This window comes from Grus americana, chromosome 2, assembly GCF_028858705.1.
Source record: "Grus americana isolate bGruAme1 chromosome 2, bGruAme1.mat, whole genome shotgun sequence".
In the NCBI taxonomy this organism is placed as follows: domain Eukaryota; kingdom Metazoa; phylum Chordata; class Aves; order Gruiformes; family Gruidae; genus Grus; species Grus americana.
Window position 1 is genome coordinate 137353619 of NC_072853.1, and position 12984 is coordinate 137366602.

General features: G+C 36.0%; 1 protein-coding gene across 3 annotated transcripts in view; it reads left to right on the forward strand.

Annotated features, from left to right (window-relative positions):
• Nucleotides 1–12984, forward strand: part of AGMO (alkylglycerol monooxygenase) — a 204389-nt gene that overhangs the window by 100829 nt on the left and 90576 nt on the right. For all 3 annotated transcript variants that reach the window (XM_054817175.1, XM_054817174.1, XM_054817176.1), the window contains exons 6-10: nt 1589–1655; nt 3110–3175; nt 3281–3360; nt 4499–4633; nt 5118–5234. In XM_054817175.1, coding sequence (XP_054673150.1) covers nt 1589–1655; nt 3110–3175; nt 3281–3360; nt 4499–4633; nt 5118–5234 — 465 coding nt within the window. The remainder of the gene's footprint in view (nt 1–1588; nt 1656–3109; nt 3176–3280; nt 3361–4498; nt 4634–5117; nt 5235–12984) is intronic.

A 12984-nucleotide genomic window follows, 5' to 3' on the forward strand; every position in this document is an offset into this window, starting at 1 on the left:
ATTTTGAGACAGATGCTCAAGATTTCACAGTTCTCTCTATGTGAAGAATCTGCTTATTTCTATACTCCTTTAATTACAGAAATGTTCACCTTGACCTTGAAGAAGTTCTTTTAGCTGTTATTCAAGACAAAAATGAACAAAAGATATTTATTCCTTTTATTGTGATATTTACCTTATTCATAAAGATTTAATTACATCTGAAGAATGTCCTGTGTCTACTTTTTGAGTCCAGATCTACTTTCACTTGCACAAGTGTGAATTTAAACAGAAATGGAACTGGCATATTTTAGTTATTTACATGAACGGGTCTGCTCTCATGAGTAATGACTGACTACCTCTCTACTTAATGCGTTGTTTGCCAATATTATCTCTATTATTGCAATACAGATCCCTCATTTCTGCATTATGAGTATTAAATTTACAAATGAAGTTCTGTGAAAGACAAAGTGATAGGTTCTGGGTTTTGTTTCTTAAGATCTAAGAATTTTTATGTAGCTTCTCTTCCCCCCCCCCCTTTTAATTGCAAGACGTTATGTTCATAATCAGACATGGTGAATAGATACCATTTTAGTATATATTTTGAACAGAAATCCTTTTTGGTCGTCCAGTGATTGCATCTATTTGTGATTGATAGTTTTGCGTTTGGGATTAAGCAACAGTTGCTGTGTTTAGGTATCCACACACTTTTGTTGAGCTAACAAAGGACAGAATTTGAAGTTAATGCTAGCTTTCCTCTGGCTCCATAATACAGGAGATTACCTATTTTAGCATAATCCTGCTGATACAAACTTAATTCATCAGAATTTTCTGACAGAGCTTGAATCATTAGAGTGAGTTTATGGCACTCAACACTTTCTGTCATTTTTGGTCTGGTACTAACATGATCGAGGCTGGATTACTGTACTGTTGAATCATTACCTTAGATTGCAGCTCCACTATGAATTTATGCTGGTCTACTTTCTTTTCACACCTTTGACTCATGCTGGTGTATTTGTGACCACATGTTGGATCAGATTCAGGAACTGATCCAGTTAAATTAGAAAAACAAAAATATTTTTAACTTGCATCAGTTCCCTAATCAGGTTTGTTATGTTACTGCATCTGTGCCAGAGTAAAAGGGCATTGGTAGAAGGAGCAAGCAGTGAGAGGTACTGAAGGAGGAAGGAATACTTGTTTCTGGGTCAGTGCCAGCCATGTGCTGATCTAAAGTGTTCACATAACTGGAGTCTTAGAGTTACACTGGATCCCAAGCAGTGCCAATGGGTATAGGCAAAAAAATGTGAGTGCAATGATCTGTACGGAATCATGATCTGGTAATAAAAATAAGAAAATGTGCTGCTGGATCAAAAAGAAGTTTAATTTTTAACTTGCATTTTACTAAATTTCACTTTTTTTTCATGAAAATTCTTGTAACAGGAATACAGTGAAATAGTTCAGGGGGGGAAAAAAAAAAAAGGCATTCTTGTCTTTTTATGCAATTCTCCTTAAGATAAACATCCTCTTTATGCATTTCCTCCCCCTCTTTTTACCCCCTTTGTCTTGATTTTATACAGTATTTTCAAATTCATTGAAACATTACTTTTTTAAGGTTATCACCAACCTTGGGCCTCTGGAGTGGATTCTTAATACTCCCAGTCATCACAGAGTTCATCATGGTAAGCTAAAAGTGTAACCTCTTGTTCTTCAGTGTGTTTCTCCTCATGGTCACTGTTTGTATAACAATAATAATAAAGTACTAAAATAGTACTGTAAAATTAGTTTTATAGAAGGATTTTAATTTTCATCATTGCTTCAAAAATATTCTTTGTTCAGAGAAATTTGACAGTATTTGAAAAACTTTTCTATAACAAATTTAATTTTTAAATTTTTACATTTAAGATTAATTATTGAGCAGAAATTAAGCCTGGATAATGTGAAGTAATTTGAGGACTTTGAGCAAAACAATTCAACATTCATAAATATGAAGAGTGATAGAAAAATATCTCATCCTTCCCTGACTACTAAAACATCATCAGCTTGTCAATCACTAACAGGTGCTTTTGCGTTCAAGTTAAAGCACGGAATGTGCAAAAAGACATGGTTACCTTTTAGAAGAACTGTTAAATGTTTTAGTGGAATTTGGTGTCAGCTGTCTGAATTATTGAAAAATCTCACTTCACACAAGTGCATGTTGATTGACTCTTCATCAATATGCAGAGGCATTCAAGACCGTACTGCGTATGTAAATTGGAGTAATAACTCCACTGCATACTGAAAAATGTCATGAACGTATCTGAGGAATACAAGTGGATTTCATAGATGCCCACAGTTCATTCAGTGTGCAGAGATAAGTAAAAAAGTAATATGGGAATGGAAGAACGGAATAATTTGAAACAGACTCAAATGCAGTTATATGTACAGAGGATGTTATTAATATTTATTATATCCTCCATGTGTAAAGTGTTTATGGCACTGTGTAGACTTTTTAAAAAGGCTGTGGTGCTGTAAGTGTCTAATCCTTGAAATTTGCACAAGTGCTGGTAATCCTGGAGGGAGACACTCCGCTCTTATTTGCTCTGCTGTAAATCCAAACTAATCCTCTGATCCTGATCGGAGGTAAGCAATCACTCCGGAGCTGATCAAGTGTTGTACAGTCGCTCCAGACAATCTCCGCAAACTTGGGGATATGTAATCAATGTTTCTTTGCTCATACTTTTGATAGGACAGCTTATGTACAAATACATTCCCTAGAAAACAGATAGAAGGATCAGTTTTCCTCACACTGAAGTTAATAATAACAAAGGCAGGATCAGACATATGGCATAGAAGACAGAGACAGCTGAAAGCCATTAATGACATGATTGTGCATGAATATTTAGCATATATTTTCTTAGGTATAAACTGGTGAAATGGTTTCTCTTTGCTTTTTAATTTGTCTTTATAAATATATTTTCAACTGAGCTTACTCTCCAAATGAATCCTTTTATTTCACAGAAATTTTGGATGTGACACATTTGATTTGTATGTTTGAATCTGAGTAGAAAGAGAGCAATAAGATTTCCCTTCATAATTCAGTTGCATGTATTCTTATATGTGTAATTACTGGTTTCATACATGATTTTTATTATAGGTAGAAATCCTTACTGCATTGACAAAAATTATGGTGGCACACTCATTATCTGGGACAGGATATTTGGTAAGTAAAAAAAAAGGTGTTCTCTCTTATGTTAGTGTGGCAAAAATATGTATACTTTTGAATTTGATTGTTGATTGTTCTTTTTTTTTTTTCTTCTTCCATCAGGAACATTTGAGGCAGAAGATGCAAAAGTTGTATATGGCTTAACACATCCAGTAAATTCATTTGATCCCATCATGCTCCAGGTGCTATAGTTTGTATCATCAACTCTGGTATCTTCAACAGGCACTCATGTGCTAAAGAAACGCCTCTCAGGCACAGTTGAAACCATCCTTGCATTGCTGCACAGTCAATTAAATTATCTACAATTTCTTCAGTATTTCATTACAAAACAATTATTTCTACTCACTGCATTGAGCATATGCAGAGCTTGTAGTCATCATGAAAATACAATACAGTAAAATTAACGACTAATTACAATGGCGATATAATGGGCCTTGGACTGAATGATGTCCATTTTGCTGTATGCAGAGCAATATCCAGCGAAGCACAAACAAAAATATATATTTTGTCTCTTGTTTGTCCTCTCTAAATACTGCTATTTCATAAATAATCCCATGGTGTAATATCTTTACTATTTGTATCCCTTCACGTATTTGCTGTTCAAGGTATTCTAGAAAGATTGTGTTGACAGCATTATATAGCAGGCATCATGGTCTCAACAAAACCTCCAGAACAGGTTGAATATAGTGGGTTTTTTAATAAAAAAAAAGACAAAAAGAAAAAAAAAAAGTATGTAGTGCGGTGCTTCTTAGATTTATTGGTTCAGGCTTCACTTAAGCTGGATAAAAATTCTTTGTAAAAACCTCAGGGACTGAGGAGTATTGAAGCCCCCGTTTGCTATTCATGACTGTTTACCCAAGGAGGCATCTCATAGAATGAGAAATTCTCCTGCAGGGGTGTCTGGGCTGGAGGCTGGAAGGACGGCCACAGCCTATGCAATTATATCCATTCCAGTCAGAAACTAAGTAATTTAGTTATTGGGAGTATGTCATGTCAAGGTCCCCGTAACCAAATTCTAGTTTAAAACTACCATAAATATAGTTATACAATATTCCATTAAATACTCTGGATTGATTACAGGAGAGACAGATTTTCCTCTGGGCAGAAGTCATTGTAATCCTCACTATAAACCAAGGGCTTGATGTCACTCCTGCCTTTTTCAGTCAGGTTTTCTGAACTTCTATCTTAATCTATTCCTAATTTATTCTCTTTACAGACTTTGAAAAATCATTTGCTTGAGAGCTAAAAATTAATAAAATATAATGTTTTATTAAATTTTATTTTATTAACAATGAAAAATTACTTGCTCTTTTTTTTCAGTTACGTCCCTTGGCTCATATTTGGAACATGTTTTGGGCCACACCTGGATTCTGCAATAAGCTTTCTGTCATATTCAAAGGGCCAGGCTGGGGACCAGGCAAACCTAGACTTGGCCTTCCTGAGGAAATCCCAGTGGTAAATAGAACATGCACAGGCTTTCAGTTTTGTGTAATTTACTTGGACCTCTTAATGCTACTGGATCAATGTGAAAAACTCTACACATGCTATTTTAAATTAGCAAATTAGCAGTCATAAAGCATAGGGGAAGATGAAATGGGAACAGAAACTGAAGGAAATGAATGGTTTAGCTGTGTTTTTTTTCTTTTTATTTGAAGGAAAAAAATAATTTTTTTTATTTATCTTTTCGTTATTCATTTCCTAAAGAGATTTTCAAAATTGTTCTATAGAGTATGGTAATTTTCTTTTTCTTTTAGCCGTGAACATACATACACACAGAGTTTAACTCCGTCTCGCACTAGGTAGTACATAAGTTTGATAGTAAATTATCTTTGTGCAATTATCTTTGTCTTTTTTGTGTTTGCAAGTGTAGCAAATATGAAGGAATAACAGGCTGGAGCAGGTCACTGTTGAAGGCTATTATCTTTTTTGCTTCATGCAGATCACTGGAAAAGAAGTTCCCTTTAATCCAAGTGTACCAGCTTATCTTAATTGCTATGCAGTTGTACATTTTGCTGTAATAATGGACTTGTATACTGAACTTCTTGGTTCCGTGACTGTAAGTAATTCCTATCTTTATGAAATAGCATCTCATGCTAACAATAATATGACACACAACATATTTAAATAATAAAGCATTGAGCAGAGGCTCTATGGCCTGACTCATATCTTGTTTATACTATTATAATAATTACTAGAGTCTGTAAAAAGAATAAAAATAAATGGCTAAATGTATATAATTATATAATATTAAATATATAATGTTTTATATTTTTATTAAATAACATTTAATAACCATATTAATTAGTTACAGATGAATATGCTTAAGTTAAGCAATTAATTTAAAAAATAATATATGTTCCATAAAAGACATATGTGTTTGCTTCAGTTTTCAGGACCTCATGAAAGGTAAAATGTGTCTTAGACTTGGAACAATGTACGTTTTAAGACGTCAAGGTTGGTCATATTGTTAGATGCCAATAATGCCCAAGCTTGAGAAGAAAGATTGCAAAGGTCTTGCGGTGCTTGCAGGTGGGAAGCTTGGTGTCAGCATGAGTTCAGAGTTGGAGGAGCACAGACTCAGGGCAAATCCTTCTTCCAGTCTCGAACGTACAACAGCATTGATAGAAATACAGCAGAGAGGCATGTATTTACCACCTTGCATTTGGGCTGACAGGATCTCCCTGGTATTTCATTCTTCCTTCGTTGATGACTCTTTCTACTTTACTAAAGCTAAAATCTTCTCATTATGAAGCATAACTTTAATGCACCTAATATTCCCACGAATCCGTCAAAGGCCTACCAAAACTCACAATAGTCTGATAGTATGATAGGTAGTTTGATAAAACACCCTTTGCCCACCTTCTTAAACCCTTTCTAAGACCCCCTTGGTTAAAGAGCAGTCTTGTTGTTGCGTTTGTCACCCACATTGCCACAGGCCGGCTGTCAGGGTATCAAGGTCCCCCGGGTTCTTCAGCCTCTGCTCGCCTGTGGACCTGCCTTGTCCCGGCATGCTTGGCTGGCGATCTCTGGCCATTGGCCAAAGGTGGTTACTGTCCCCTGCCCACCTTGATGGGCGCTGTGGGACAGCACCCTTCCTGCTGGGGCCACGGCCCTGTCCACTGGCTGCTGCCAGACACCCGCCCCTTCCCCGGGGAGCAGCCCCTCTCGCTGCGCCCCGACACCTTTGCCCATGACCAACATGTCTGAATCCAGCCAAGAGACAGCTTTCTAGAAATAAGTCTCTTTTGCATATCTGACTGTGGTTATCTGTGAAGGATTCCAGAGGATCGTAAAGCCATTTCAAAGCTGTCAGAAATCTTGTCTCGACATTTTGGTCTTCTGACTTAGAAATTCCTCCTGCATCCCAGGGCAAGAAGGGCAGCAGAGCGACTCTGCCTGCAATCATTTCTTGGGATACGTGGCAGCAGGCTTAAAGCAGCTCTGGCAGCTCTGCATATATGAGCTGCTACAACCCTCTTGTTTTTTACGTTTTTGGTTAGATGTATTCTGAGTAGCACATCAGACCAGTAGAATGATGCAATTTTTGAGAAAAGTTTAAAGAGTATTTTATGTAGCATTGCTGATATAATATAAAAGCTACCTCAGGCCTAGTCTTCTGACTATTCTACACATTGTGTTCACCTCTATAAAGGGTCACACTGCAACTGCAGGGAATTCGGAGATTACTAGGTCATCTGAGGCTTAGTCTATTCTAAGAAATTTCTGAGGGCAGGAAATGAAGCCAAAGGTAAGGATAAATACCTCCAATGTATTCAAGATATACAGTATACATGATTGCCAATGTTCTTATATTGAGAAAAGCCTCTGCAACATTTTCTGGATATGCTTCTAGATTCCTACATACCGTAGCAAGTCATATTTGCATAGGGATCAAACTGTGAAGGTTTTGTTTGGTTGGTTTTTTGGTTTTTACTTTGCTACTGTTGCTTTTATCAGCAAGAAGTAAGCAGCCAGCTTATGAGTTTTTCCTATATTATTCTTTTCTCTTTTTGCCTTTTTCTGGTCCTGGAAGGAAAAATGGATGGTCCAAATTATTTTCTTTGCTGATAACTGCAGCTGTTTAAGTAATAAGGGAAGTTGAAAAATGCACCCAAGCCCCAGATGATCATTAAATTCTTGCAATCATGGAGGAAACATCCTGAAGATCCACCATTTATGAACTTATTGTAGAAAAACAACTAGAAAATTCTCTGCACAAAACTGTAGGGTAATAAGGTAGTAAGGATAAGAAGGGGAGCATGGGGAACTAGAAGCACCTCATCTCAGGACATAAACCTTCAGCGTGGGTGTAGAAAATGCTGGTCTCAAGGCAGAGTTCCAGCATCGCTCTGCAGTACAGTGGGGAAGCTGTCATGAGAAGGAAGCTTGTGTATGAATAACTTTACTTGGCAAAAATCTTTCTTCAATATCAGTTTTCCACTACACTGAGTTATGAAATGTCTATGGATACAACTGGAACTTTCTGTCTGGCTATGAATTATGTCATAACTGTGGCATAGCTCCATAAATGGAGAAAGCTAACTGTTTTCCTCATTTTTAGGTATAAGTTCCATTTCATAATAGCCATAAGACACAGCACACAGCTATTACATTTCTCAAGTGATTACAGTTGCTCAGTGTTTGGTCTCACGCCCTGTAGAAGTGTTAAATTTCTCTATCCGTAAAGAACAACCATATACCTTCGGTCTGAATGACCTACATTTAACTTATGAAAAAAGTAAAACAAGAAAGAACAAATATATATTTTCCACAGGAGAGAGCATACAGTGTTTATTTTCTATATAGCGATCTGCACTACATCCAGAGAATAAAAATTACTTCTGAGCTCTGCACATCTAGATCTGATCCAAAGCTCATTGAAGAAATGGGATTTGGATCAGTCCCAGAGAGAGTGCTAGGAGTGTAAAACTGCAGTACATTCAAAGCAAAAGTCTCATAGCTCCAGAACTGCATGTATCACATAAATCAAAGTGAAGTGTACCTTAAACACATTTTGCAGTGTCTTTTTTATTGTTGATAGATACTGTAACATTTACTGTGCTTACAATGCTATGAATATAAGAGCAGTTGCAATTAGACAAAAAGTAGTAAGAGATAAGATAGATCTCTTGAAAGCTGAGAACACAATTAATATATCCATTCAGTAGGACATCACCAAGTACTATATATGGAATATTGCTAAGAATTTACAATTTCTTTTTAGGAATTCTAAGTTAAAAAAAATTCATACAAAGACACCTAACAATACAAATTTTGTAGCATCGTATTAGCATTCTTCATTTGAAAGTCAAAAGTGTCTGATATATAACAGCAGGGCATCTGTTAACTTATGAAATGTGCTGACATCATTCCTAATAGTTCTTTTGAAACACCGAACACATCAGGATGAGAAAATGCATCCATGTTATTCTTCAAAAGAAATAAAACAATCTGAGTTCTTTGAAATATAGAAGTAAATTTGGAATATTTCAATGTTCATCTAAATACGCATTTGGAATGGTGTATTTCCTTCATTTAAATGAATTATTTTTTCATTACTAAAAAAAAATAAAGTAATAATGCTGTGGCATTCTGTTGATCATAAAGCCATGTAAACTTTTTCCCAGATTCTATACGCCCCCCCCCCCTTTTTTAAGGCTCCAAGTTATTTTTAAAGCTTTCAATGAAATCAAAATCCAACAGAAATATTTTTTTCTGTTTGATTGCAGCCAATAACCACATTGCAAAGTTGTGGCTGACTTGTAATTGGGGAACCTGCTGTGGTCCCACAGGCTTCTCTGTTTATGCAAATATTCCAGTGTATAAATACTCATTTATTTTATATATAAATCCATGCATATTATATTTAAGTGGAACGAGGATGCTAGCACTAATGAAGGTGTAAAAAGCACATTCTTTTCCCACTGCAACTTGTAGTGTGTAGATTTAATATACGATGTTTAATTTAGGGATATAACCCACCGACTATTTTGTTGATTTTGGTAGACTAATGCCTAGAAAATGGATGCCTCAGCTGCCAGCATCCACTTCATAGAGTGATACATGTTTGAAAGTAAATAAAAAAGAATCAAGGCAGCATGTAACTATACCACTGGAGCTGTAAAGAGAAAGTTATGGAAGCAAACTAGTAATGCTAAGATTTATGCTACATGGCTGGTTTTCCAAAAGCCGTTATTCCCAAGTGGCATCATGGTGTGTTTCATCGCCAATCTCTTGATAGTCCTTGACTAGGAGCACAAATGAAGGAACACGCCTTTTGCTATATGTGAATGTGGTGCGTGTATCTACAGTGAAGGGTAACTTACACCTACCTTCATGGTTCCCAGTAAGGCTTTATGCCTCACCTTCATCACTCCAGAAAGCTGAAGACTTGGGAAGCGGATGGCTGCAAGACTGTACTTGGACATTACAGTGCCATGCATTTGTGTGAATCTAATAATACTACAGTTTGTAATTAACTGTGATCTGCAGGTTGTGCTTTAGAGTCCTCCAGTCATTCACATTCTGGGCCACAGATGGTATTGGACCTTAAGAAATTTTACAAACAGCTAGTGTTCAAAATGTTGTAGCTCAAGTAGGAGAGCGTCTGAAGAGAAATGGAAATTGGCCTGAAAAACAGAATCTGTAAAATATGATCATACCTGGCTCAAGTAGTTATTACGCTAAAGAACCTCACATACCATTTTAACCATTTAAAGATAAAGGCATGTTTATATTTGAGTTTGATTTTCCTGAGTTATAAGGTTGCTTCAGTTCTTCGGATTTATTACATACATGAAAATGTATTTCTATTCTCAACTTTTTTACTGGAAATCCATGTTTAAAACTGAACTTCAATTTATTAATTTCCTTTCAAGTTCTTAATCTAGGGTTTTTTCTTCTGTGGTTAGATAAATGTGGAGATTCAAATGATAACACCACGCTTCAATTTTGCATAACTTAGAAAAGTGTTTAAGATAAATTTGCAGATTCACACTCCAAATTCTTGTATTCAATCCTTTCTTTCTTTGTGGAGAGAAAGCTGCAGCCTGAATTACAATATTATAGTGTCTCTAATATCAACCTTATCAATATTTGAAGGTCCATCAACAACAATGTTATAGAACAACAATAATAAAAATTGTTATTGGTCCTGGAAAAGATGTTAACTTTAAAAGAGTAATTTTTATTTTTTTTCCTACTCTTCTAGAAATGGCAGTTAAAATATATCTTTAAGCAAATAAAAAAAATATAGAAGTTATGAGAGAAAACACCACTAAAAACAGGACCCAAAAGTGTCTGCTTTGGAGAAGTATTTCCATCATCCACTCAAATACTTCTCAGTGAAGGGACCAAATTTAGCCTCTAGACTTACTGTCTAGCTAATGGCAAGAAAGAGCGTCATTCAGAAAGTGCTCACTCCCTACTGATGACACGGAAAGCTTAGGTTAAAAACAAGTTTGTAGGAACTTCAGTAAAGGCACTTAAAGGAAGGTAGAATGAATCAGCACCTGTTTTCTGAAACTGGAATCACAAGGAAACCCAGATGCCTAGGACTTGGTGACTGGTTGTCTAATGCTAGCCAGCTCGGAAACACTGGGAAGGCAGAAAAGTCTGAAATCATGCAACTCTCTCAAACTGGTAATTGGACGCACCCTTATTCATTCATAGCAGGTACTGCTGAATGCTTCCTGAAGATAAATATTAACATTTGTTCTCTCAAAATCATTGCAGGTTCATTTTATTAATTTATTTTCCATGAAATGTGATTTTAGCCATATATTGTAATGTAGCAATTACATGACTTGCTTGAAATTTGAATTTGATGTTCAGTTCTCTTTCCGGCCTAAGGAGGATACAAAACTTTAGGTTCCTTTCCTCAGAATAGTGCCCTACCACTGTGGGAACATTTTTAAGGCAGTCTATAGAAGCTAGTGCATTGCACTGGAAACACAAAAAGCAAACTCAGAGCCACCTGTCCAGAAGGTGTAATTAGCCAACTTAAAAGTGAGGACACTGTCTAAGGAGGAAAGTCTTGAATTCCAGACCTAGTTGTCTGGCAAACTCCTTTATTTGACAAGTAACAATCATTGAAAAACATATCAAAGCATTTCTAAGAAATTTATGGGTGAGTTCCCTTACACCTGTGCCAAATCATGTTTTTCTTTGTTCGCTTCTTGAATTTTTGTATGACCCAGTTTCTACAGGAAGCTGAAGTGGGAGTTGAACTTACTGTAGCTAGATGAGCAGTTTAAGAACTACTCATTTTATTAAACTTAAATAGAGTTTGTGCCTGATTTTTATAAAAAAAGCTCTGTCCAAAAATTTTGTCACTTCAAAACAAATTGCGTCATGTTAACCACGGAAAGTCTTTTAAACTTAGGATAGCTGTGGGATTTTCAGATTCTAGAAACTGAAGTTTTCAGAAAGAGCACCCTCAATTTAATCTCTCATTGACATATTTTCAAACTTGTATCTGGAATTTGCTAATGTATTCCAAGTGATGTAAACCTTGATAAAGGATTATAAGGTCATCAGAACATTGTTTGCTTTCCTGAGTTAAGTGAGAGTCTCACCACATAACTGCTATACTGAGTTGACTCCCAGGGTTCAATATCTAGCTCAATATCCTGTCTCATGTGGTAGCTGATAGCAGTTGCCCGGGGTAAGAGCATAAGAAAAATGTAAATATACTTTCTCAGGGGCTACATATAAGTAGATGATGGTGATAATCATCAGTCTGAGGTTTTGTAAGTTTATCATAAGGTGGAATGGAACAGACTGGAAATGTAGCGATGCAGTAATGAGTTTGATCTATCTTGGTATAAATCTGTGCAACAGAGTGGCCTGACAGGTGTCATTTGTGAGAAGTGTGTTCTGGCTTGTAAACTGGTGAGGCTTCTGTTTAGCTCACTCATTGCTGGGATTGTGTTTTCTTTGTTCAATAACTGTTTGTTAAGGATATCTAAGTAGGTGCTTGTGATTCTTTAGTAAAACAACAGAAACCTACCCAGCCTGAGTGTGTGGTTTGATGTGTTTTGCAAACATGGGCACTGTAAGTTCACACAGCTGTAAAACTTGAGAATATCCTCCTGTGGCCTCCCACGCTCACAGATACTTACCTTAGATCTCTTCAAGGGGTAGGGGCCACCACCGAAGGAAGGTGGACATGTCACTGAGTGGGATTTATTGAAATCAGGGCAGACATTCATAGATTTTTATTTTTCCAATGCCTGCAATCTTGAAGTGCAAGATGCTGTTCATAAACCTTATTGCTATTGAAACCAGAAAGGATTCCTGTAACTCAGCAAGATCCACTACTTTTGTTTTGGGTTTGTTGTTGTTTTTAAATGAAAAAACAAAAGCTTTTCAAAACTAATATTTGAAAGGAAGTCAGGGAGGGAACAAGAAAACTGATTAAATATTTGATTTTCAAAGGCAGCTGTGTAGAATACAAAAAAATATTTAATCATAGAATCACAGAATCGTATGATTCTATGATTAATAAATGAAAAGAAAAAATTTAAACTTCACAATGAAAATAATTTCTGTTTTGTTTATATCATTTTGATGTAAATTTTAAAGACATAAATCCTCATGCTGCTATTCATCCAAGTACTAACACACATGTTAATGTTTAAGTGTTTTAAGTCTGATTGAAGTTAGTGGTATAAGTCAAAAAGTTTTGCTGAATTGGGAACCAAGTGTCGAGTTGTCATGAAGGAGCAACATTAATTTTGTTTCTTCTTAAATATGGTTATATTGTCATGTCATGTGAATTCTTATTCTCACCAACGTATCAGGTT